The 25022-nt window shown below is 36.6% G+C and overlaps 1 protein-coding gene across 2 annotated transcripts in view; it reads left to right on the top strand.

The window, feature by feature from the left end:
• The window catches only part of LOC149840194 (phosphatidylinositol 4-kinase beta 1-like), a 57809-nt gene that overhangs the window by 6587 nt on the left and 26200 nt on the right, over nucleotides 1-25022 (top strand). For both annotated transcript variants that reach the window (XM_090003066.1, XM_090003067.1), the window contains exons 3-6: nucleotides 1769-1960; nucleotides 2079-2127; nucleotides 18282-18414; nucleotides 18565-19117. In XM_090003066.1, the coding sequence (XP_089859192.1) occupies nucleotides 1769-1960; nucleotides 2079-2127; nucleotides 18282-18414; nucleotides 18565-19117 (927 nt within the window). The remainder of the gene's footprint in view (nucleotides 1-1768; nucleotides 1961-2078; nucleotides 2128-18281; nucleotides 18415-18564; nucleotides 19118-25022) is intronic.

Raw genomic sequence — 25022 nt, 5'->3', positions numbered from 1 at the left:
AGGTGGAGGCTTCACAAGATCCCAAACATGCATTCTTTATAGTGCATTTAGCTCTTCTGCCATAGCCTATTGTCACTCTTCCTTAAAAGCAACTTCTTCATGGGAACTGGTTTCAACATAAGAGTGAATCAAAGCAAAAATGCATGATGCTTAGGTGAAAAAGATTCCTAAGATAAGTTACTACAAGTTCATTAGGAAAGACACCATTCTGTCCATTTTCCAGCCGGAAATGGCAGGACAATGGTGAGATGGGGGAAGGTTGAGAGAGAGAGAGAGAGAGAGAGAGAGAGAGAGAGAGAGAGAGAGAGGACATCGGGTGTCAGGCAGGGAGTTCATTCATGAAATCCACAAAACCCACCTCTCCAGGCGGGTGTCCAATCATTGCATTTAGGAGGGTTTTGGAGCTGCCAAAACCCTCCCCATCACTCACGTTTTGCCAAAACGGTGTTCCCAAACATTGTGTTGCATTGGCGAATCCCCAAAACAACGCCCATGCACCCCAAAATTGTGTTCCCAATCATAGCTTAATAAGCAAGAACAATACCCAAAACACCTCACAATAGGGCAAACTGAGACACAACAAACCAAATCTACCAATTAACACTTGATATTAACAGTATAACATAGAACTACAACCAATATAGCAGTGCAATAAGGTCGATACCCTTGAACCTCAATCAAACTCAACCACAACAGTCACAAACTGATGCAATTTATCACAAGCCAATAAGATCAAAACTCCAAAAGTACTATTACCACTTGTAATAGTACCCTCAAAAGCACATCAAAACTCACTCAAATCACTATAGAATGCACTCAAACAACATCCAAATGCTTTCATATTGAAAAACAACCAAAATGCATCCAATCCAAACCAACGAAAGCTACAGATAAGATTGATATGAGCGGATTTCTCAAATCTGGCCCCAAATCAACCTATTGTCCAAAAAATATTAAAAAATCCATAGAAAATACAATACAGATCCGATTGACGCGATTCTTGGTTCGTTAGACTCCTAAAATCATCTACCAAACCCCTATGTCAATTAATGCAGACTCAGAACTTCACCTGGGTGTGATGACATCATCACCTCGAAAAACAAGCCCAGCTGCAAGTGAAGCCATGAATGAAGCCTACGACACCCTTCTGCTACGCCTACACTCAGATGATCTCTCCTTAGTGTGAATATGACTCTAATACCATATCACGAGGAAAAAAGGCACTAAGAAGAGAAGTAGAAGGCACAAAACAAAAGAAACTTCATTGAGATATAAAATAAATGGCTACAACAATTTATAAGGGTTTATCCCTCTATGGTCTACATGATAAAAATGGTTGACTCTACAGCCCTACAACTAATTTTGGCAAAAATACAATAGTACCCCTATAAATAATGTCATGTACATAAGAAGGGGCAGCACAATGAATACTAAAGCTCATATTACACTTAACATTATATAGATTAGGTAAAAGATAAGGGTGGATGGTTGTGTTTTATTACCCTTTGTTGTCTACTGTAAAAGCTCATATTTTCACTTATTTCACTCTTGCTCTATGTCATATGGATATTTGCTATAAATTCAAGGTAGGAGTTCTCCATTAGGGGGATATGTATAATGGGCCACAACATAGCTTTAATTCTGCCACATCTTTTTTTCTTTTAACTGCTTTATTTCATCCTGCTTCTTTTGTTGCTATTATGGGTGTTTTTTTAATAATCGCATCCTTTAGGTATATGCTGAAACTTCAACTGCTTTTACATGTCAGAAACATCCTGGTTCGCCAAGGCAACGTAGCGACAAAGTTCCTGCTAAGCCTCCATTGCCAAATAATATTACATCCCAGATTCGTAAAGGGGCATATCATGTTTCTTTGGAGTTTGTTCAGTCCTTGTGTGATACATCATCTGGTTTAGTAGATATATTTCCTATTGAAGATCGCAAAAGTGCCCTTCGTGAGGTATACCATTTCTTTGCATTATCTGTCTTTGCTGCCTACTCTTTTTGCTTTGTTTTTTGAGAATGTCGCACTGTTTATAGTTGTTTACTGGTTCTTTGATGTTGTGGCTTGCATGTAGTCTCTTGTGGAGATCAATTCCCATATTGCTGCTGCTCAAAATAGTGGAGGTATACTCGCTATCTCCTTTTTTTTTATAAACTACCCAATCTCTTTTTTGTGATAGATATTCTATGAGTATTGTACTTACATATGTTAACATGGAGTCTTTCATGAATTTGTTTCACCATTTCTGCATGTACTTTGTGAAAAAACAACCAGATTATAGCACCAAGTTTTGAGCAGTTTCAAAGATTTATTGGCATTGGTTCTATAAGTAACTCATATTGTGAGATTGTTAGAAGAAAAGATTAGTGCATTTCTTGGTTTGAACTGTCATATTGCTTTATCAATGTAAGACTTTTGCAGCTGTTCATATTACAAAAGAACCTAGCATTCTAATTTCTGATGATTTCTCAACGATTAATGTGTTCCGCAGATGTTACCATATAGTGGCGTGAGTACCTTCTTAGTCCTTGTTTCTGTCTTTTCACTGGATTAATACTGGTTATGGCGCCATCTAAAATTATACTCTTCTGTATTGCTTAACATCTAATGAATTAGGGATGTACTTGCTCCCTGGATTTAAAGTGTTTGTCCAATATTTCCAGTGCATTGTTGGAACATGCTCTTATCAGTTCATTTGCCCATACTTCTTGTTATCTTAACTCCCAAGTGAATTAGCTTTTTTCAAATTTCTTGTTTTCTCCCTTTTGTGAAGTTATCTAAGGGGAAGTGATGCAGTGGAGGAATCGGTGTTGATGCTGTTGACACTGATTGGTGAAGGCGCGCGTGCAGTGAAGAGGAAATCAGCTTTGACACTGTTGGCGTTGGCTAATGAAAGCACGACCCTCGCGGTGGTGCGTTGGCAGAAATGAGAGAATGCCCAAAACGAGAAAGATGGGCCTCAAAAACTTTTATTTGATTAATAAACCCAATGAACAATGTACGTAACCGTAGAGTGACAGGGAACTAACAATGAAAGGCAAAAGAAACAACTGATACGGCTGAAAGGAAGAAAACAATTTAGAAAAAAAACAAAGGGAAAACTACTGAAGACAAAATACGGCTGCTGCCAGTTCTGAATAATCTCTGCCTGCGCACAAAACCCTAGAGGGGTTTTTAAAGACTTTGGCTGGATTTGGGTAGCGGGTCTGGCCCCGGACCCGATGCTGCTCCGGCATGATGGTTGGATCTGGAGCTGTCCGACCCGTGTTCTCTATGCTTGCCTGGCGTTGGTACACAGTGGTACCTCCCCTCCATGTCTTGGAACCAGTATGGGAATTGGATCCACTGCTTGGATCCGATTCTCAGAGTGCAAATCCAGTCCTCTACGTGAGTCACGCTGTATGAACCCGGGTCCTTCCTGCTCTGCATCAGGAAGTGACAAGGTCTCTACGTTGGAGAAGAAAAAGAGGGAAAAAAGAAGACAATGATATGAAATTGATGGATGGACTGCTTTTCTGTTGGTTGACCCAGTTTATCCTCGTGTAGCATACTGATAGGGAAACAAGCTAATTAATTCCTTTGAATCCGTAAGGAGGTCACTGCTAAGTGTATTTATTGTTTTGGAGATAACAAGCATTCCTCTCTGGATGAACCAACTTTTGCCACTTCTTCTAATCCAAGCACCCACCTCGATGATAATATGCTGGTCTTTAAACTCCACAGTTCTTCCAAAATCTTATTGCCAATGCTCATTAATTTGTTTGAAGCCCCAAGGCAGATCACCCATAATGAGTGGCCGTCCTAGGTTGGAAAACTCGGTTAATTTGCATGTCCATTGTTTCCTTTATTAACTTTTCCCTAGTTCTGGTCACCTTCCCTGTATTTTTTGTTTTCCTTGAAAGTGAGGAAAATTTTATTAATACTAAGAAATAGTAGGTGATAATCCGTCACCAGAAAACAAAATGACATCCCAAATAAAACTCAGTAGTTGCATCCATGAGTCAGTCCACCTTCGTGAATGCCCTCCAGGAGGTGTCTGACTCTAGCCACCTCCCAGCAGCACATGCCAAATAGTATGCTGGAATGCCTGCCAGCAGCACCGACCTTTCCAGGGTAATTGTATGTGGAATCTGTTTTATGTTCCAGGGGCTTACCATTTTCATCTGAAAATCAGGGATGCTTTATAGGTGGCTAACTGTAAATAAGAAACTCCTCTGCTTCTTATAAGACCTTTTCTCTTGTTGCTGCTAAATGATGCTATTGACGGCACATCATGCAGTAGATTGATCCACTATCCAAATGAACAAGTTGCTGATGAGCATGGATACTAGATACCCTACCAGTTGTGTCAACATGGTTAAAGTTATCTTGGGCACAATCAACATGTTGTCCACCTATCTATCCTAATTGGGACACTTTGATGTTTTAATCTCCTTCTGTCCTAGCTTGGATTTGTTAGATCATGAGCTCTTGTGATCTTTAGTACTGGTAATTGGTAAATGAATTAAGCCTCTTATGACTTCGCTTGGCTCATGCTATCAGCTTGCAAAAATAGCTTGTGGGATCATTGATGAGCTAGTGTTAGATCACTCATGGGTGACACAAGTTGGACATGCTGGCATAACTCCTTGCTTGTCGAACTTGAGTCGCATGTTGGATCATACCCATATCTCTCTGATGTACCGACCAACTCATTTCCTCCCCTAACAAGAAAATCTGAACAGCTATGCGTTTGGTTCACACACACACACACACACACACACACATATATATATATATATATATATAGGGTAAATATTGGCTACTAATGAAGGTACAAAGCTATTGAGTAGAAATCACTCTTTTCTTCAAAAATTTCCAATTTTTTGTATATCAAATGTTATCTATGTGATCTACATGGTTTGTTTAGTCTGTTTTGAGTCGTGATTATGACAAGCAATTAGTTTTCTGAAGGGGTTCACAATCCAAAATTTTATAACTCAAAAAATCATGGTTTTTCATCAGAAAAGCACGATCAAGGGCCTGAACCTTAGCAAACAACCATGCTGAACACATTTATGTGGTTAGATTGAATCGATTCAACTTGCACCTATGATTTCTAAGCTCAATAGTTCCTTTTCTTCATTAGTAGCAAATATTTTCCCACATATATATAGAGTAATGCGCTGGTTCTGCCTTGTTAGGCCCCTTAAAAAATGATAGTTTTTGGTATTTTTTCTCACATCTAACCAGTGTTGTGAAAAGCAGTGAGGCATAGCGATGCGCTCCACCAATAACTGAGGCGAGGCGTAAAGCGTAAGCCTCAAATTTTTTTTTGAAACTTTAAAAAAGTTATATTTTTTTTAAAGTACAAATAAATAAAGAAATGCTTTATTGATGAAGTAACAACCAATAAGAAATACAAATCTCAAATAAATATTAAAAAATATGAGATTAACATATAAAAGTAATGTCACATGGGTGCGAGTGCAGGTGCGGGGGTGCGGCACTTTCAAAAAACCTGGGTGCGGGGTGCGGCAAAAATATAAAAAATTATATATATATATATATATAAACTTCAAAAGTTGGACATAAATGACCCTGGGTGTGTTGACTGCACCCAGGGTCAGGTTGACCACATCGGGTACGGGTGCGACACGGGTGCGGCACCCGGTTGAAGAGTCCCTGTGACATATATAAAGTTAAAGTCCAAAAGTTGAACATAAATGACCCTGGGTGCGGTCAACGCACCCGGGGTCAGGTTGACCGCACCGGGTGCCGCACGCGCACCCGCATTGCGTCGCGTTGCCGCCGGTGCGGCACCCAGTTGGGCGAGTCCCTGTGACATACCTAAGAAACTGATTACATAACTGAAAAACTAATTATATAACTGAAAAATATAATGTCCTATGAAGCAACAACCGCTAAGAAATAAAAAATCTCAAATAAGTACTAAAAAATATGAGATTAACATATAAAAGTAACTAAGAAACTGATTGTATAACTAAAAAACTAATTATATAACTGAAAAATATAATGTCCTAAAGAAACTGATTGTATAACTGGACTGACTTCTTCTTCTTCTTCTTCTACCAATAAGAAATAGAAAATCTCAAATAAGTACTAAAAAATAGGAGATTAACATATAAATGTAACTAAGAAACTGATTGTACAACTAAGAAACTAATTATATAACTGAAAAATATAATGTCCTAAAGAAACTGATTGTATATAATTGGACTGACTTCTTCCTCACGCGTCATGCGTCATGCCTCAGGCTGGCGCCTTGAGGCGCAGAGGGCCTCGCCTCAAGGCGTGGCATGCCTTTTGTGCCTCAAGACGCATTTTTAATAACACTGCATCTAACACCATAGATGTGATCTATAGGTTTTGTTTAGAGGGATTCAGCTTTTGGATCACTGGAATTTGACCTATATACAGGTTTTCCAGTGATCCAAAATCAATGGCTATGACTCTAAAAAGCAAACCTAAGTGGCAGGAGCAGAGTCCTAACTGGCTTTGAGCCTAAACTAACTGCACCTGAAAATGAAAATATTGGCTCAATCCGCTCTTTTACCAGCTGTAATAATCCTACATGGTCGCCAGTTGTCCTTGGTGTAATTAATTTTGGCACAACTATATTTTTCAAGAATCGTAAGCCTTAGACATATGAATACTAGGTCAGTTGATGGAGAGAGCAATCGTGTGGGGCCTTGGTTCAGATTTCACTAATGTAAATGTATGTGCCTATATATATATATATATATATATAGAGAGAGAGAGAGAGAGAGAGAGAGAGAGAGATGTTAAAATACTGTGTATATGTTTTTGTATTTAACTGGTATACATATATTTATACAATATACATATATTAGGGGTATTTTTGTCATTTGATGTCCTATAATAAAATACAGTCCAATAGGGACTGTAGAGTCTTTTTATCTATTTTTATTTTTCTGTTTTTTTTTTATCATAAGTCAACATGACTGTTGGGAGGCAGTCCAACTAGTCATTGGACTGCTCCCAACGATCATAAATATAACTGGACTGCCTCCCTGTCTTGTATATAGAGCCTCACTTCATGTATTCTTATGCTTTTTACATGCATATGTGTGGTGATATAAAAAATATTTATTTTTATATTTTGTTCTTATGAGATTGTGATCTTGTGTCTCCTTTGTGAGATTGTATTTGACCCAATACATGTCTTTGTGCATTTGTGATCTCTTGTAGCCCTCAGTGGCATTCCATCGTGATTGTTATTCACTTTATTTCATGGTACCAGAGCCTTGGGCTCTTGTAGTGGTGAAATTTATCTTGGGTGTGCTCTCTTTGTGGTGTTGGTCCTCACGCTTGGTTTGTCAACCTCAAGCGTATTTTTTCAACATGGGTTATGGAGAATCCGCTTCCGTCATCTCCTATAAGCTCAACGAAAGCAACTACTTGATGTGGGCTACTGTAATGAAAAACCATATTTAGTGGAACAACTAATGAACCCCAACTAAAGATAACGAGAAAAAAAGGCGGTTGAATTAAAGTTCTCTCTGAAGAAAAGGAGAAGTCTTTGCAAGAATATCAAGACAAAATGGAAGATTGAGAGGCTAATAACGCTCAAATACTCTCATGGTTTATGAATATTATGGAGTTCAAAATTGCCAGCAACAGCATCAAGTTCAAAAAGGCATGTGATTCATGGATTTTCTTAAAGCATACATTCGTTCAAAAGGATATGACTAAGCTATATTATCTCCAAGATAAGGTATGGACTATTAAATAAGGGGATAAGAGTGTAAAAGATTTTTATGGTCTCTTATCTTCGATTTGGGATGAGATGGCTGTAAGAAAATGAAACCCACAATCAAAGCAACTCTCAACAAATACTCACAAAGAGAGCTCAAGCATAAGAACATACACAATACCCGAAAAAGGGTATACAAAAGGAATAAAAAATGAATCTCATTAACTTGGGAGAAAATCTCATACAACCAAATGCTATACAAGGGGAATAATACCCCATATTTATAGAAAAGGGAGAAGAGCCATCAAGGGAGTCGTTGGACTCCCAACAACTCTATTTAGAGCCGTTGGGAGTCCAACAACTCTCTTGTAACGTGCCTTTTGACTGTAGTCAAAAAGCACCTTTTTGACTAGTCAAAAAGGAAATGGCTATATCAGTCAAAAAAGTAAAAAAACTAAACCTAATTTCTAGTTAAGTTCTAACTAAGACTAACTAAAGCTAACTAAGGAAAAAGAAAAGATTACATGCATATGAGATTACATATGAGATATGCATATGAGATTACATATTTTAACACTCTCCCTCAAACTTATGGTTGGATAACCGAAAGTTTGTTTAAGAGAAAGTGAAATCTAGGAGCCGCGAGAGGTTTGGTAAAGAAATCCACCAACTGATATTCTGAAGAGATGTAGGGAAGATTGATGATGCCACGTAGAAATTTCTCTCGTACATAGTGACAATCCATTTCTATATGCTTGGTGCGTTTGTGGAATGTTCAGTTGCTGGCAATATATATGGAGCTTTTGTCGTCGCAGCAGAGATTTGATGCTCCTTAACTTTCGACTCCCATGTCGGAGAGTAGTCGTCGAAGCCAGACTATTTCCATAGTAGTTGTAGCCATTGCTCTGTATTCAACCTCTTTTGACGAGAGAGAAACTTTTTGTTGCTTCTTGCATCGCCATGAGACCAAAGATTTCCCTAAGAAGACACAAAAACCAGTAGTTGAGTGACGGTCATTTGGATCACCTCCCTAATCTGCATCAGTATAAGCAAGTAGTTCAAGGTTAGAAGAAGCATACAAAAATAGCTCTCAAGAAATGAAAATTTTAATATATTTAATAATTCGCAAAACTGCTCTCATATGAACAGAAGTTGAAGCATGCTGAAATTGACTGGCTGTATGGACAACATGTGCAATGTCAGGTCTTGTAATGAAAAGATACGATAGTGCCCCGATGAGTTGTCTATAAGGAGTTGAATTCTCAAGTGGTTCTTCATCATCAATCTTCATCTTGACATTTACAACTTCGGGAGTGTCAACGTGTTTTTTATCTGAAATGCCTGACCTGTCAACAATATCCAAGGCAAACTTAGATTGAGTTAGTAAATATCCTCTAGAAGAGTATGCAACTTCTATACCAAGAAAGCATTTCAAAAAACCTAAATCACTCATTTCAAAATGTGTTTTGAAAAACTTTTTAATATTGTAAACTCCCTGTTTATCACTTCCGGTGATGATCATGTCGTTAACATAGAGAAAAAAGATAATAATACCTACATTAGAATTCTTAACAAACAAAGTTGTGTCAGTAAGACGAGATTGAAAACCAAAATCAAGCATAACCTTACTAAACTTATCATACCAAGCTTTTAGAGTTTGTTTGAGACCATATAAAACCTTATTTAAGGGAAAAGTTTTCCCTTTAGGGACATTAATTCTTGGTGGTGGATCTATGTATACTTCTTCAGCTAAACTTCCATTTAGAAACACATTTTTAACATCCATTTAAAAAATATGCCATTTCTTTATAGAGGCAAGAGTTATCAAGATTCTAACAGTGGTCATTCTAGCTACTGGGGCAAAGGTTTCTTCATAGTCTATTTCATATTCTTGGGAATAGCCTTTGGCAACTAACCGAACTTTGAACCTTTCAAGAGTGCCATCACTCTTGGTCTTAACTTTGTACACCCAGCGACAACCAATAGTTTTTTTGTTGGATGAGATATCTTGAATGGTCTAGGTGTTTGCTTTTTTTAAAGCTTCTAATTCAATTTCCATAGCTTTGACCCATTCAGGTTGATCCTTAGCTATAGCATAACTGAAAGGTTCTTCATGAGAGTGAATTAAGGTGATGAAGGCTTGATATTTTGGTGAAACAGACTCATATGACACAAATTTTCCAGGGACTTTCAAGATCCTAATGGATTTTCTAGTTGAAGACACATGGTCTTGTTCCTTTGTGTACTTTTCAAAAGCACATGGTCTTTCTAAGTTTCCTTGTCTAGAGTATTGAATAAAATCTTGGTTGCTATCAACTGGTTCAGTGTTACTGATATCATTTTGATGATCTTGATCAATATCACTTTCATTACTCCTCGGAACTAAGTCTAATAGAGAGGAGTACTCGTCTGTTTTTTAGAATCAATGTTATTAAAAACGCGTTTCAAGGCGCAAAAAACGTGCCTCACTTCAAGGTGAGGGGATTTATGCCTTGAGGCGCGTATATAAAGCGCAAAACCTTCGAGGCATGCGCCTCATACGCCTTGAGGCGCACGCCTCAAACTGAGACGTGTACGCCCAGGGCTTTTGGTCAAATGAGGGTCAAAGCTCTCATTTGACCAAAAAATAGGGTTTAAAGTTTAAACAAACCCTAATCTTTTATGTTTTCACGCAGACTCTCTCTCTCTCTCTCTCTCGTCTCTCATGCGCAGTCTCTCTCACACGCAGACTCTCCCTCTCTCTCATATTTTTCTCACACAGGTACTCTTACCTCTCACACACGCAATCTACTGCTTTTTCTCATTTTCTTTTGGGGGAGGGATCACATGGGGATTGGGGATGTTTTCATCATGTGTGTGTGTATTATGTGGGGATCATAGAAACAAATTGTTTACGAGTTTTGAGTGAGGTTTCATTTAAGAAAATGAGACTTGTGAAACTTGTGGATAGAGAAGAGCAGAAAATATTACTTTTGGGCAATGGTGCATCCTGTGGCATGTGGTTCAGTTAGGCATTTTTTCAGAACTTTCAGCACTGTGCAACATGTGATAATAAAATATATCTCTACGGAGGGCTGTCTATTAAGAAGGGTATGCCCTATAATATTTGAGTGTATGTGTATTTCAGAGTTTGAAGATTTTGATGCTATAAAATGTAGCTCGTCCTTGATATCCCAAATTTTGGTGTTGTACATTATGACTAGAGAGTGCACATACCAAACTATATGTTTGATGAATGTGTTATAGTTCAGGATCTGGAGCATAATGACTGTTCAACCTGTTTTAATTGTGAGTCAAAGAGGTTAGTGATGCCATGAGGTTTGGTTATAATCATAAGTGACTTGATTAATGTTGCTTATAGCATGGGTTATTCAGTAAGGGCACTCTTTATCGCTTTACCATAGTTGAACCATAACAAAATGTGTAGGTTGGCTAACAAAACCCATTCATGATGTGTTTATATGTAATCACTATGGTTGGTCAACATTTGGGAGTGATGTATAATTTGTGACATCACATTTTTTTTTCCAGGTTACTTAGTCTTTGATCTGGTGGAAATAATGAGTGTGATTGATTTGGTTATGGTTATTTTTACTTGTTAATCTCATATTTTTTCAGTATTTATTTGAGATTTTTTATTTCTTGTTGGTTGTTGCTTCATCAATAAAACATTTTTTATTTATTTATAATTTTAGATATTTTTTATAGTTTTTTTAAGTTTTTACATTTTTTTTGAGGCTTATGCTTTACACCTCGAGGCTTACGCCTCGCCTCAGATTTTGGTGGAGCGCCTCGCTATGCCTCAATGCTTTTCACAACACTGCGTAGAATCTTTATTTTCAAAGGGACTTTCATTTTCCAAAAAGGATACATTTCTTGAGACATATAGTTTGTTATTTCTGAAATCGAAACACCTGTAGCCTTTTTGATGACTTGTATAATCTAAAAAGGCACATGAAATAGCACGTGGAGAGAATTTATCATTCTTATCTGTGGATACAAAACATTTGCATCCGAACACCCTCAACCTAGAGTAATTTGGAGTTTGCTTATAAAGCTTTTCAGTTGGGGAAATATTGTTTATCGAGGAAGAAGGCATCCTATTGATGAGATAGACGACAGTTTAAGGCTGCTCTCAGAAACTTTTCTGTACTTGATGTGTAATGAGAATAGTTCTTGTTGTTTCTATAATATGCCTATGCTTTTTTTCAGCTAAACCATTTTGTTGAGGGGGTGTAAGGACATGATTTTTGATGTAAAATCCCATATAGATTCAAATAATTTTAAAATTCTTTTGATAAAAATTCATCCCTGAATCAATACGAAATATCGAGATATCCACTTTAAACTGATTTTTGACCATATTGTGAAATATTTGGAAGTAAGAGAAAACTTTGGATTTATGTTTAAGAAAATAAATCCAAGTGTGCTGTGTAAAGTCGTCTACGAATATCACATAGTTCATAAACCCACCTTTAGATATAATAGATGCGGGACCCCAAACATCAGAATGAATCAACTCAAGTGATCGTGTAGTAACAAATGTTCTTTCTTGAAAAGGCAGTCTTTTCATTTTTCAAGAATACATTTTTCACATGTAAAACTTCAAAATTACAATTTTTTTCCATGTTTGGAAAAATTGAATCTTGGATATACAAGGATGCCCAAATCTTTTGTGCCAAAGATCCAAATCTAACTTTTGAACATTACAACATAGTGTATTCTTGAGAATTTCCAAAAAATCCATGTAGTACATGCCTCTTTCTCTATGGCCTTCCCCAATCAGCTTCCTTGGCTGGTGATCCTGTACTCGACAATCACGAGAGGAGAAAGAAACATTACACCCATGGTCAGTTAATTGAGATACAAACAAAAGGTTTAAATTAAGTTTGGGAATATATCTAAGTTTTGGAATGCAAAATCCTTTTGAGTTTTGAGAGGTATTTTCAAAACATCCTATTCCCTTAATCTCAAGAGATGTTCTGTCAGCGGTAAAAACATTTGAACCACTTGAGTTATGACATTGGGATATCAATTTTATGTTGGGTGTCATATGAAAAGAAGCTCCAGAATCAAGAAGCCAAAGAGATTTACCAGGATCGGAGATGCCTACGGAAGAGACAACAACTCTAGCAGATGACGAAGCTCCTTTGAGAAGAGATTGAAGTGCCTCCACCAATTGAGTTAGAGACATATTCCCAATGGATGTGTCGCTTGTTTCTTGTGGAGATTCGATTGTAGCAGCCCTCTTTTTATAAGGTCTTTTTAACTTTGGACAGTATGTTTTGACATGTCCTGGTTCACGGCAATAATAACAAATGATCTTTCTCGTTTCAAACTCACTTTCATGCTTTTCATCATTAGTCCTCCCAACATGCGGAGGTTTATATAGACAAACATGATTTCCCGGTCTAGATATTGCTAAGTCAGAGTCATCATCACTTTTAAAAATTCTTTTCTTGAGTTTGTTTTCCTCCATGCTCAACTCTTCAATTGTATGTTCAATGGAAGGGACTTTTCCCCGATGAAGAAGAGCGGATTTGGTTGTCTCAAATTCCGATCTTAGACCATTGATAAATTGAAAGAAATGCTCCGCATTTACTTGATTTTGGCGAAGCTCTATGTCATGTGGGCAATGCCACTTTGGTTTAAGGAGAGCCAATTCATCCCATAACTTAGACAAACTATTGTAATATTCTCTAATGCTTTTGTCTCCTTGAATCATATTACGAACCTTTTCTTGAAGGTTGCATATGTGGACAATATCCTTGAGAGAGTACATTCTCTTAAGGTAATCACACACATCATTGGCGTGTTTAAATTTGGCTAGGCTAGAACACTTTTTTATATCAACACTTGATATAAGACAAGACATGATTTTGGCATGTCTTATTCTCTATTCTTTCCACTTTTTTTTTCATATCTGGAAATAGCTTTGACTTTTTCTACCTCCGAGAGAAGTATTTCTTTTTCTCCTTCTTCTTTGGTGAGAATTAGTTTAGGTTCCTCCTCGGTTTCATCTAGGGGTGGCAATCGGGTCTGGTTGGCGGGTCGTGTCGGCGGGTTGGCGGGTCAGCATACCTCAACACGAACCCGACATGTTTATTAAACGGGTCGGCTGTGGCAAACACGATCCCGACCCATTTATTAAACGAGTAACCCGACCTGACACGGTTAACCCGTTTAATAAATGGGTCGGGTAAATGGGTTGGCGGGTGTGTTGGCGGGTTAGCGGGCGGGTTGGCGGGTCGGGTTCGTGTTAGCGGGTGGGTGGGGGTCGGGTAAACGGGTTGGCGGGTCAGGTTCGGGTAAACAGGTTGACTCGCCCGCCTAACCCGTTTATTAAACAGGTCAGCTGGGTTGGCGCGTTGGCACGTTGGCATACCCCTAACACGAACCCGACCCATTTAATAAACAGGTTAGGCGGGTCGACCTGTTTACGACACGAACCCGTTTAAGCCAAACCCTAACCCTCCTAAGAAGCGGATTAGCGGATCGTGTCAGATTTTGCCACCCCTAGTTCCATCCACTAATCCCCATAATCCTTTTCCCCAAATAAGATGCTTCATGATAAAATCCCATGTTACATAATTTGAATCATTGAGTTTTATAGGCTTAATAGTGACATTATCATTGCCATCCATTTTACAAGCTTATGAATGAGAAGAGAAAGAAGGAGAAGAGGAAAAAGTTTAAAAAAGTGAGAAAAAGGCAGATACTCTACCACAATATAGCGAAAATAAGCAATCCTCCAAGCTTCCAAGTCTTCACACGCCCACTACTTTAAAGGGACTTCACTCTCTTGAAGAAAACTTGAGTGGCATGCTTCCCAATGCACAAAAAAATCTTTGATTGCTTCCACCAATGGCTTTGATACCGTGTAAGAAAATGAAACCCACAACCAAAGCAACTCTCAACAAATACTCACAAAGAGAGCTCAAGCATAAGAACATACACAATGCCCGAAAAATGGTATACAAAAGGAATAAAAAATGAATCTCACTAACTTGGGAGAAAATCCCATGTAACCGAATGCTATACAAGGGGAATGTTACCCCATATTTGTAGAGAAGGGGTAGGAGCCATCAAGGGAGTCGTTGGACTCCCAACAACTCTATTTAGAATCGTTGGGAGTCCAACGACTCTATTGTAACTTGCTTTTTGACTTTAGTCAAAAAACACCTTTTTGACTAGTCAAAAGGAAATGGCTATAACAGTCCAAAAAGTAAAAAACTAAACCTAATTTCTAGTTAAGTTCTAACTAAGACTAACTAAAGCTAACTAAGGAAAAAGAAAAAAAAAGATTACATGACTATGAGATTACATATTTTAACAATGGCTATGTTGAAACAAAAATGAGAAGGTTCGGCTATTGAGATGAGAAAGCAATAAGTTGAAAGAGAAAATCTCTTTTCTTTCTTATATGGTCTTCGACCGTTATTTGAGTAAGTTAGGTCTTCTTTACTTCATAGGACCTTGGCTCTTTCCATAAGCGATCGATCTTGCTCAAATATGTCAAGAAGAAACTAGACTTGGAATACACAAGTCTAGTGCTGAGGTTAACTTTGTAAAGCCTTATAAACCCCCTCACTTTGAGAAAAAATTCAATCGAGAAAGACATAATAGGGGTGGACACAATGGGGGAGGATAAAGGGTGGTAAAATTACTTGCCACTATTGCAAAGGACTAGGGCATATAAGGCCAAATTGTCCCAAACTAAAAAAAGTGGATGTGGTAAGCGAAGAGTTTCCAATACATGAAAAAACAAGAAAAAACGACAACTTTAATGATTTGACGATTGCCCAAATTGCGGAGGCCCTTTCACAAATCTTAAAAGCCACTCCCTCTACGTCCGGTGTCGTTGTCTCTTCTTCTTCTCCTTCAAGTAAGTCCTCTTGGATTTTGGATTTTGGATTTTGGAGTTTTTTTTCATATGGCACATAATGAGTCCTTACTGTTCGATTACACTAATTCATATTTTTCATGTGCCAACCGTCGATGGTACTCTTTTAAAAGTTAAAAGTATAGAATTTTTTTACAAAACTACAGGTGATTCAAATAAGTTTTTTATTCCAAATGTTAGACTTATTTCAAAACTTGACTTAAACCTTCTTTCAGTTTCTCAAATTTTTTATTATGGATGCGAGTTTTTTTTTATCCAAGGCTTGTTGAACGCAGAATCTCCAATCAAGAAAGTTAACTGGGCAAGGCCATAGAAGAGGAGACCTTTACTATATGGATTCTTTATGTCTACCCAAAAATTCTTTTTGTAATCATGCCCAAGATATTGATTTAGACATTTAACATAAATGATTAGGACATCCAAGTATATCCAAACTATCTCTCTTTCCATTTTTGGAAAAAAATTGTAAAGAAAAAGAATATACATGTAAAGATTGTATACTTAGAAAAATGCAAATGTTACCTTTTGGATCTAGAACTTCTTTGACTAATGAAATTTTTGATTTGGTGCATTTGGATGTATGGGCCCCGCTCCCGTTATGTTAAAAGGTGCTTATTCATATTATGTTACATTCATAGATGATTTTAGTAAACATACTTGGATCTACTTCCTTAGACTCAAATCCGAAGTTTTTTACGCTTTAAAGATTTTCACAATCTTGTTAAAAATCAATTTAAAACAAATATTAAAATCTTTCGCTCGGACTCTGGGGGAGAGTTTCTTTCAAAAGAATTTCAATCTTACCTAAAACCCATAGTATTTTACACAAAAAATCATGTCCTAGGACTCCTTAACAAAATGAAATTGCCGAAAGAAAATATCGCCACATTATTGAAACTAATAAAACTTTACTTATTTCAAAGAAAGTTTCAAAGAGGTTTTGGGTTGAAGCCGCTCTCACCATGGTCTATTTAATAAATAAAATGCTTGCTCAAATTTTAGAAAACAAATTTTCAATTGAAATTCTTGTTAATACTACTCCCGATTTGAAAAGATTAAGATTTTTTTGATGTAAATGTTTTGTTTTTCTTGAAAAATACAGCAAACTCTCTCCTAAAGATATTGAATGTGTTTTTATTGGATATGCCGATAATAAAAAAGGCTATCGATGTTATGATTCAAAAAATGATAAGCTTTATGTATCTAAGAATGTTACATTTCTTGAAAAAAAAAAGAGATTTGATTTTGCAAAACCTAAGGAAGATTCTGATTTATTTGACTTATTGCCTAAGTTCAATTTTGACAATAATGATGATATAGTTAGTGATAATGTTGAGCAAAATAATGAACCAAGAGAAAAAAGAGAGTCTACTCATAATCTTATATAATACTCTAGACGTGATAATGAGGAACATCCATGTGCTTTTGAAATATAGTCAACTACACAATGAAGAACATAATATTAGAAGATCTGAGCGAATACCTAGAATTTCAAATAGGTTTGTTTTATATGAATCATTTTCTCCAAACTATAGGGTATGTCTTCTAGCAATTCACTCGTATCATGAACCATCCAACTATAGGGAGGCCAAAGACAAAGGAGCGGGTTGAGGCTATAAAAATAAAATTAGATACACTACATAAGGCCTATACTTGGGAAGTTCAACATCTGACCAAGGGAAAGAAGACAATAGGATGTAGATGGGTATTCAAGGTCAAAATAAAGAGTGACAAAATATAAAGAAAGATTAATTGCGAAAGGGTATTTCCAAGAATATGATATAAATTAGTAACATCTATTAGGAAATAGCCTATATATCAGTTAGATGTTAAAAATACTTTTTTAAATGAAAATTTAAATGAATAAGTTTACATGGATCCTCCCCTTGGTTTAACTATTGAAAATGGTATGGTTCTTCATCTTCAAAAGACCTTGTATAGGCTTAAAGAAGCCCCTAAAACATGACATGATCAGTTTAGTGGAACTATGATAAATTTTGGATTTAAATCTTGTTATACCGATAATGCTCTTTTTGTAAGATCTACATATATTGTGTTATCTTGTGTCTCCTTTGTGAGGTTGTATTTGACCCAATAGAGGTCTTTGTGCATTTGTGATCTCTGGTAGCCCTGGGTGGCATTCCATGGTGATTGTTATTCACTTTATTTCAAGAGAGAGATGTTTCTTTTGGAATATCTTTCTGGTCATGCCATGCCAGCTATTAGAAAATTGAAACTAGCATAGAACATCATCTTCCGATCCTACAAATAAAACGCAAGAGGACTCCCAATAGAGTCCTGGGAAGATAATATTTCTCATATGTATAAGATCTAGCTTATTTTATCTCTTATAAGGACTGGGGAAAAATCCATAATAATAAAAAGATAAATACAAATTTTCCTTTATGGTAAAAAAACAAAAAAGTATTTTATTAGATTATTTTTGCAACCGTTCAGAGATTCTTAAGGATTATTTAAATGCATGATCTTGCCTCTCAAAAGTTATTTTTTGGTTATATTTCTTCAAATGTGGAATTTTAATTTAACTTTATGGGCACAAACATGGATGGAGCAGACATCTCTCTCTCTCTGTGTAGTGAACAAGCTATTTATAAAGTATAAGATATCAGCTTATTGACTATGTTGTCCTGTTTTAGGAGTCTGTTTCCCAATGGGAAAAGGCATGTATCGAGTTGTTAACATTCCTGAAGATGAAGCTGTTCTATTGAACTCCAGGGAGAAGGCACCTTACTTGATATGTGTGGAGGTTCTGAAAGGTGAAGTTCCAAGGTACTTTTAAGTCTTATGATCTGTTGGTGTTGTTTTTGGGTAAGCTTTCTAGTGGATCATTAACTACATGTCCCTAAAATACTTCCTCTTGCTTGTGAGAAGCTTCAGTTAATGGCACATGTAATTTGAAAAATAATGTTTGTCTCCCAGTCATAATAAAGGGCAGTCTGATGCTCAAAAGCTTTCACGAGGAGGAATACCTCTTGCTAATGGTGATGTACAACTTCAGAAACCTCCTCCATGGGCGTATCCTCTTTGGAACTCACAAGATTTGCATGACGGTAGTGCTGATCAGATGCTGAGTTCGGCTTCTCTTGCTATTGACCAGGCAATGACACATTTATGGGAAGCTAAAGTGAAATTTGTTCATGTCAGTCTTTCTGTTGGAAAGCAAAATATTGAACATTCAGGGGACGGCGAATCACTGGGCTCAGGCAATGGTGGTGACAGTGATAAATTGTCACCTTCTTCAGTGTCCGTGGAAGCTCCTGGGATCAGTAACTACCAGCCTCATGGGTTTGTTGAAATGCATAACTCAACCCAAGCACCAGACAGAAGAGACACAAATGATGGGTTAGAATGGGTAACTGTCACATTAACAGCAGTTCCTGGCGTTAACATGGAAGATGTTGTGGATGAAGATCCACCACGTCGGAAGGAGCACCGGCGAGTTCCAAGTACAATTGCCATAGCAGAAGTAAAGGTGCGCCTGTAAGTGAGATTTGATTATAGGATGTCTTTCTGTTTGATAATTTGCTTCTATACCCTATCTTTAAGAATTTTATTTTAGTTTGTAGTTTGTACCTTGTAGTTTATGAAGCCTTTAATAATGCAAATGTTGAACTTCAAATGTGCATGTTGCATTCTGTTTGGGGAACCTGATATTTATGAGAATGCTTCCTCCCTTGCCCGCACAAGTTAGAAGCTTTACATAATAATGCTCATTGAAAAACAAAAAGATGTGCATGTGTGCCTGTCCCTGGGTGCGTGTGTACATGCATGCGTGTGCGTAGGTGCATGTGCGTGTGCATGCATATGCACATGTGCACACACACACATGTGTGTGTGTATGTGTGTGTGTGTTTGCGCGCTCATCATTTCTGTTCAACTTTCCTGATTAGTATCTTTCATGCAAGTTCATACATCTCTCCTAATGAACTTGTAACTTATCCTTTGGCTACCACACAAGTGGGAGGATATGCAGTCTAAAAATCAATCACAATGTTATGCTGCCACTTGTGCAAAAACTGGGTAAATTAGAATTAACGATGATGGAGGAAATTTTTACTGAAAAGTTGCTTTAATGACAGCAGATACTTGTTCGGATGTTTTCTCAAAACTCAAAATGTTTGTTTGAGCAAAATCATTTTTTATTATTTGATCTTATATAAAGTTAACAGAAAGAAAGGGCAACATTAAGATCTTGTCTGATCTATTAATTTTTATTCTCCAGTCACTCCTGCTGCTGCTCATATCCTATCTATAGGATTTATCAATCAAAGTTCTCGCTCTCTTTCTGGACTTTTATTTTTCAGCTTGCCAGGTTTTAATTCTATCTTCATAGTGTCTACTATGTCGTCTGTCCTATTAATATACTTGGTGTCCAAGATGCTACACTTACCTTGTAGACTCATTCTTTTTCTGCACCCTTCTCTCCCATTCTGGTACCTGTTATAACTGTAGTCAACATGGCCTATTCCTTACTGCAACTGGTTTCACTAGTCTGTCGCAGATGGCCTATGGTATTTTTGTTTCTTTTTCATGGATTTGGCCAAGGTTTCAAAACCAAGCCTTCTGGATCCATGCTGGGGTTCCACAAGTGGAAGTATTGATTCTTTCTTGTGGAGAGAAATGTGACTAATTTTCCCTCTGCTAGTCAGTCTGGGCATGTGTGACCACTGCCAGTTCTTTATATAAGGCAAATGGGGGAAAATATATGAAACTAAGAATAAAGTAATTCCCTGAAATTCATACAAATGTCATTCTCTCAGGTATACTGCTAATCATTGAATTTAGTAAGAAGTTTACCTTCTTGATCAATTGGGAAGAGGATATCCATGATCGTGGCTTAAGTGAATCTATGTAATAATAAACATTTACTCCACATATCCTTTCTAGCATTTCAGTAACGAGAATCCATCACAAGGAACAAAGGATCTGCCTATGAGACGATGACGGGTGAGGGTTTTTCTTCTTGCATCAATCAACACTTGTTTCTAAGGGTTTGCTTTAAGAAAAAATATATTGGGAGTTGGGACTGTCACCTTATACATGACCTTTGGGTTTTAACTCACCGAGAAATATGCCTCTACATTGTTTATATCATCTTTTTTTGAAATGTAGTTAGTATTGTAATGAAACACTAGTGTAAAGAACAATGTCACAAAGTGACTATAACTAATGCACAAGCACATAAACAAGAAGCCACTAATGGGCAAAATACAATAAGCCACAAAGGGCTAGTCACCAAATACACACAATGTGAGAGAGAGAGCTTGAAATATAAAAAATCATATATTGACATGCTATAAAAAACATTATTGAGAAGAGGGGCAAAAGCCCCTTTTATACACTTTATGGGACCAAGGGGGGCTCCCATAGAGTCGTTGGGCGCTCCTCGACGATCACATTTGTGACTGTTGGGAAGGGTTCCAACGACTCTATGGGTTGGACCCTCTTGCCCCTTTACAAATGAAAAATAACAAAAAAAATAAAGAAATAAAAAAGACAAAAACTGTCTCTAGTGGATATGTCTATTTACATAATAAGAAAAGACTAAATTGCCCCTAATGAGCATTACGAAAGATAATAGAGAAATATATATATATATATATATATATATATATATATATATATATATATATATATATATTAACACCCCTCCTCAAATTGACAGTGAGATCACCGAAAGTTTGCTTAGAAAAAGAAAAATCTTGGGGATGGTAAAGCTTTGGTAAAGAAATCCGCAAGCTGGTATTCTGAAGTGACGTATGAAAGTTCAATGGTGCCCCGTAAAAACTCATCTTGAACATAATGATAGTCCATTTCAATGTGCTTTGTTCGTTCATGAAATGTATGATTGCTAGCAATGTAGATGACACTTTTGTTGTCGCTGCATAGTTTCGAAGGAATAGAGATGACAACTCATGTCTTTGAGCAAACTTATTAACCAAACCAGTTCAGTTATAGTGGTGGCCATCGCCCTATACTTGACTTTTGTAGAATATAACGAAACCTTCTTCCGCTTCTTACATCTTCAAGAAATTAATGATTTTCTAAGAAACACACAATAACTTGTGGTAAAAATACGAACATTAGGGTTTTCATCCCAATCAGAGTCAGTATAAGCTATTAAATTTGGAGATGAAGAAAAGGATAAGAATAGCCCTTTTGTTATAGTTTCCTTCAGGTATTTGACAATTCACATGACGGTTGCTATGTGAATAGTAGTAGGAGCATTCAGGAACTGACTTGCTTTTTGCACAACATGAGTAATGTATGGCCTAGTAATAGACAAATATGTTAGAGATCCAATTAATTGATGATAAGGAGTGAGATCTTCTAAAGGATGTCCATCATTGGCTCTCATCTTAGCATTGAGTACTTCTGGAATCTCCACTTTCTTTTCAGTCAAGCCGGACTTGGCAATAATATCTTATGCAAACTTTATTTGAGAAAAAACATATCCTGGAGGAGAATATGCAACTTCAATCCCTAAAAAATATTTTAGAAATCCAAGGTCAGACATATCAAAATTGTTTTTAAGAATATTTTTAATAGACTCAATGCCCCTTTTATCATTTTCAGTGGTGATCATATCATCAACATACAAAAGTAAGATAGTTATGTGGTCCCCTGCATTCTTAACAAAAAAAAGAGCAGTGTCAGTATAACAATAAGTAAATCGATTATCAAAAACAACTTTACTGAAACGTTCATACCAAGCTTTTGGAGCTTGCTTAAGACCATAAAGAGCTTTATTAAGCTTAAGTGTTTTTCCTTTTTCAATTTCAAGATTCGACGGAGGATCCATATAGACTTATTCATAAAGATCACCATTTAAAAAATCTTTTTTGACATTTAGCTGGTAGATAGGTCATTGTATGATTTATGCTAAGGCTATTAGGGTTTTAACACTCGTCTTCCTTGCAATTGGAGCAAAGGTTTCTTCACCATCAATTCCATATTCTTATGCATATCCCTTATCAACTAACCTAGCTTTATATCTTTCTAATGACCCATCACTTTTAGTCTTTACTTTATAGACTCACCTACAACCAATAGCCTTTTTACCTAAAGAGATATTTATAATTTTCCAAGTGTCGGCCTTATTGAATGCTTTTAATTCTAGGTGCATGGCAGCTATCCAATGGGAGCATTGTCTAGCTTCTTTAAAGTTGGAAGGCTGATAGGAATGGATCATCATTAGACAAGATCTATAATTTTTGGAAAATGAGCCATATGATACAAATTTTTGAGGAGGTCTAATGCTCCTAGAGGATCGTTGAGGTAAGGATTCCTCAATTTGATCATTTAAAGGGAGATTTTGTGAATATATGTCAAAAGCATTTTGATGCTCATTTCCTTCACGCCGAGTATATACATGAATATCATTAGGATTCTCACTAGGAGAATCATCTCTTTGATGAGAATGGTTATCACAAGCATTCTTCTCCTTCCGACCTTCCAACACCGGACAAGTGTCAGACTCATTATCACAAATAATGGTACCATCCCAAATTATATCATTAGATTTTTTAGAGTCATCTCTAGGAAGTAAGTCAAATAAAAAGGAATAATCAACATCTTCCTTGGGTTTTTTTATGTTCAAATCCATTTTGATCCTCAAGAAAAGTCACATTTCTTGAAACATAAATTTTGTTGTTTTTGACATCATAACACCTATATCTTTTTTATTTTACCCATAACCAATAAAAGCATATTCAAGAGCCTTTGGTGAGAGTCTGTCTTGTCTTTGAAAAAGAACGAAACATTTACAGCCAAAGATTCTTAATCTTTGGAACTCTGGAGATATTTTAAACAAATTTTCAAAGGGAAAAACATTTTTTAAAAATGAGGATGACATCCTATTTATAAGATATGTTGCGGAAAGAGAGGATTCAACCCAATTTTTTTTGGAACATTTTTAGAGATGAGAAGAGTTCTTGTAGTTTCAATAAGATACATGCTTTCTTTCGGCAATGCCATTTTTGTTGTTGAGTTTTAGGACAAGATCTTTGATGAATAATGCCATTTTGTTTAAGTTAATTTTGAAATTCTTTTGACATGTATTTCCCTCTGGAGTCGGATATAAAGATAGCTATGTTATGTTGAAGTTGATTTTGAATAAGAATAAGAAATTCTTTGAAAGTAGAAAAAACATTAGATTTTTTTTTTGAGAAAGTAAACCCAAGTATATCTAGTGAAATCATCAATAAAGACAACATAATATGGATATCCTCCTTTAGACATGATGGGTGCCGGTCTCTATACATATGAATGCACTAACTTAATGGGTCTTTTCAAAATAAAGTTGCTATGTTGAAAATGAAGAGAATGCATTTTTCCAAGGATACAATCATTGCACGTAAATTCCTTTTCATTAAAAAATTTCTCAAAAAGAGGGAATAAATACATCTTAAAGAGACTAGGATGACCATGTCTTTTGTGTCAAGTGACAACACCTTTTGTTTAAACATGATTGCAAAAGGACTTAGATGGTAATGACAAAAAATTCATATTGTGTAGGTCTCTTCTATGACCTTGCCCAATCCGCTTTTTGAACCGGAAATCCTGCACATAACAATTTAAAGATGAAAAAGAGACACCGCAGCCAAGATCGGATATTTGAGAAACTGAAAAAAGGTTTAAGTTAAGTTTTGGAATAATTCTAATTTTTGGAATGTAGAAGATCTGAAAACAAACACAAAAACCGAAGCAGAGAGAGAGAGAGAGAGAGAGAGAGAGAGAGAGAGAGAGAGAGAGAGAGAGAGAGACGACTGTATAGAAATGAGAGAACACATTACTTTAGATTAGGGTTAATCTCTATATTAAATAGAGAGAGTCCAAAGAAAGAAATTACACTCAAGTCCCTCATTAAACATTAAACTTCAAATAACCTCTAGTTTAGAAAAAACTTTTAACTAAAAACCTCTTAGTCTCAACACTCCCCCTCAAGCTGGAGCATAGATATCAATCATGCTCATCTTGTCACAACATTTTGAGAAATTTGGTCTAGCAAGAGGCTTTGTAGACATATCTGCAACTTGGTCTTCCGACTTTAGATATTTGGTAGTGATATGACCAGCTTGAACCATATCTCTTACATAGTGGCAATCAACCTCAATGTGCTTTGTTCTCTCATGAAAGACAAGATTGTTCGCTATATATGTGGCAGCCTTGTTATCACACATCATGGTCATAGGAGAGTAAACCTTCACCTGAAGATTATGAAGAACAGTACGAACCCACATCAATTCAGCAGCTGTTTGGGCCATAACCTAATATTCTGATTCTGCACTTAACCTAGAAACCACATTTTGTTTCTTACTTCTCCAAGAAATCAAGTTGTCTCCCAGAAACACACAGAATCCTGTGGTAGATTTTCT

The sequence above is a fragment of the Nuphar pumila genome, chromosome 4 (assembly GCF_984573655.1).
Source record: "Nuphar pumila chromosome 4, dmNupPumi1.hap1.1, whole genome shotgun sequence".
Taxonomy (NCBI): Eukaryota; Viridiplantae; Streptophyta; class Magnoliopsida; order Nymphaeales; family Nymphaeaceae; genus Nuphar; species Nuphar pumila.
This window is presented reverse-complemented; position numbering and strand designations above follow the sequence as displayed.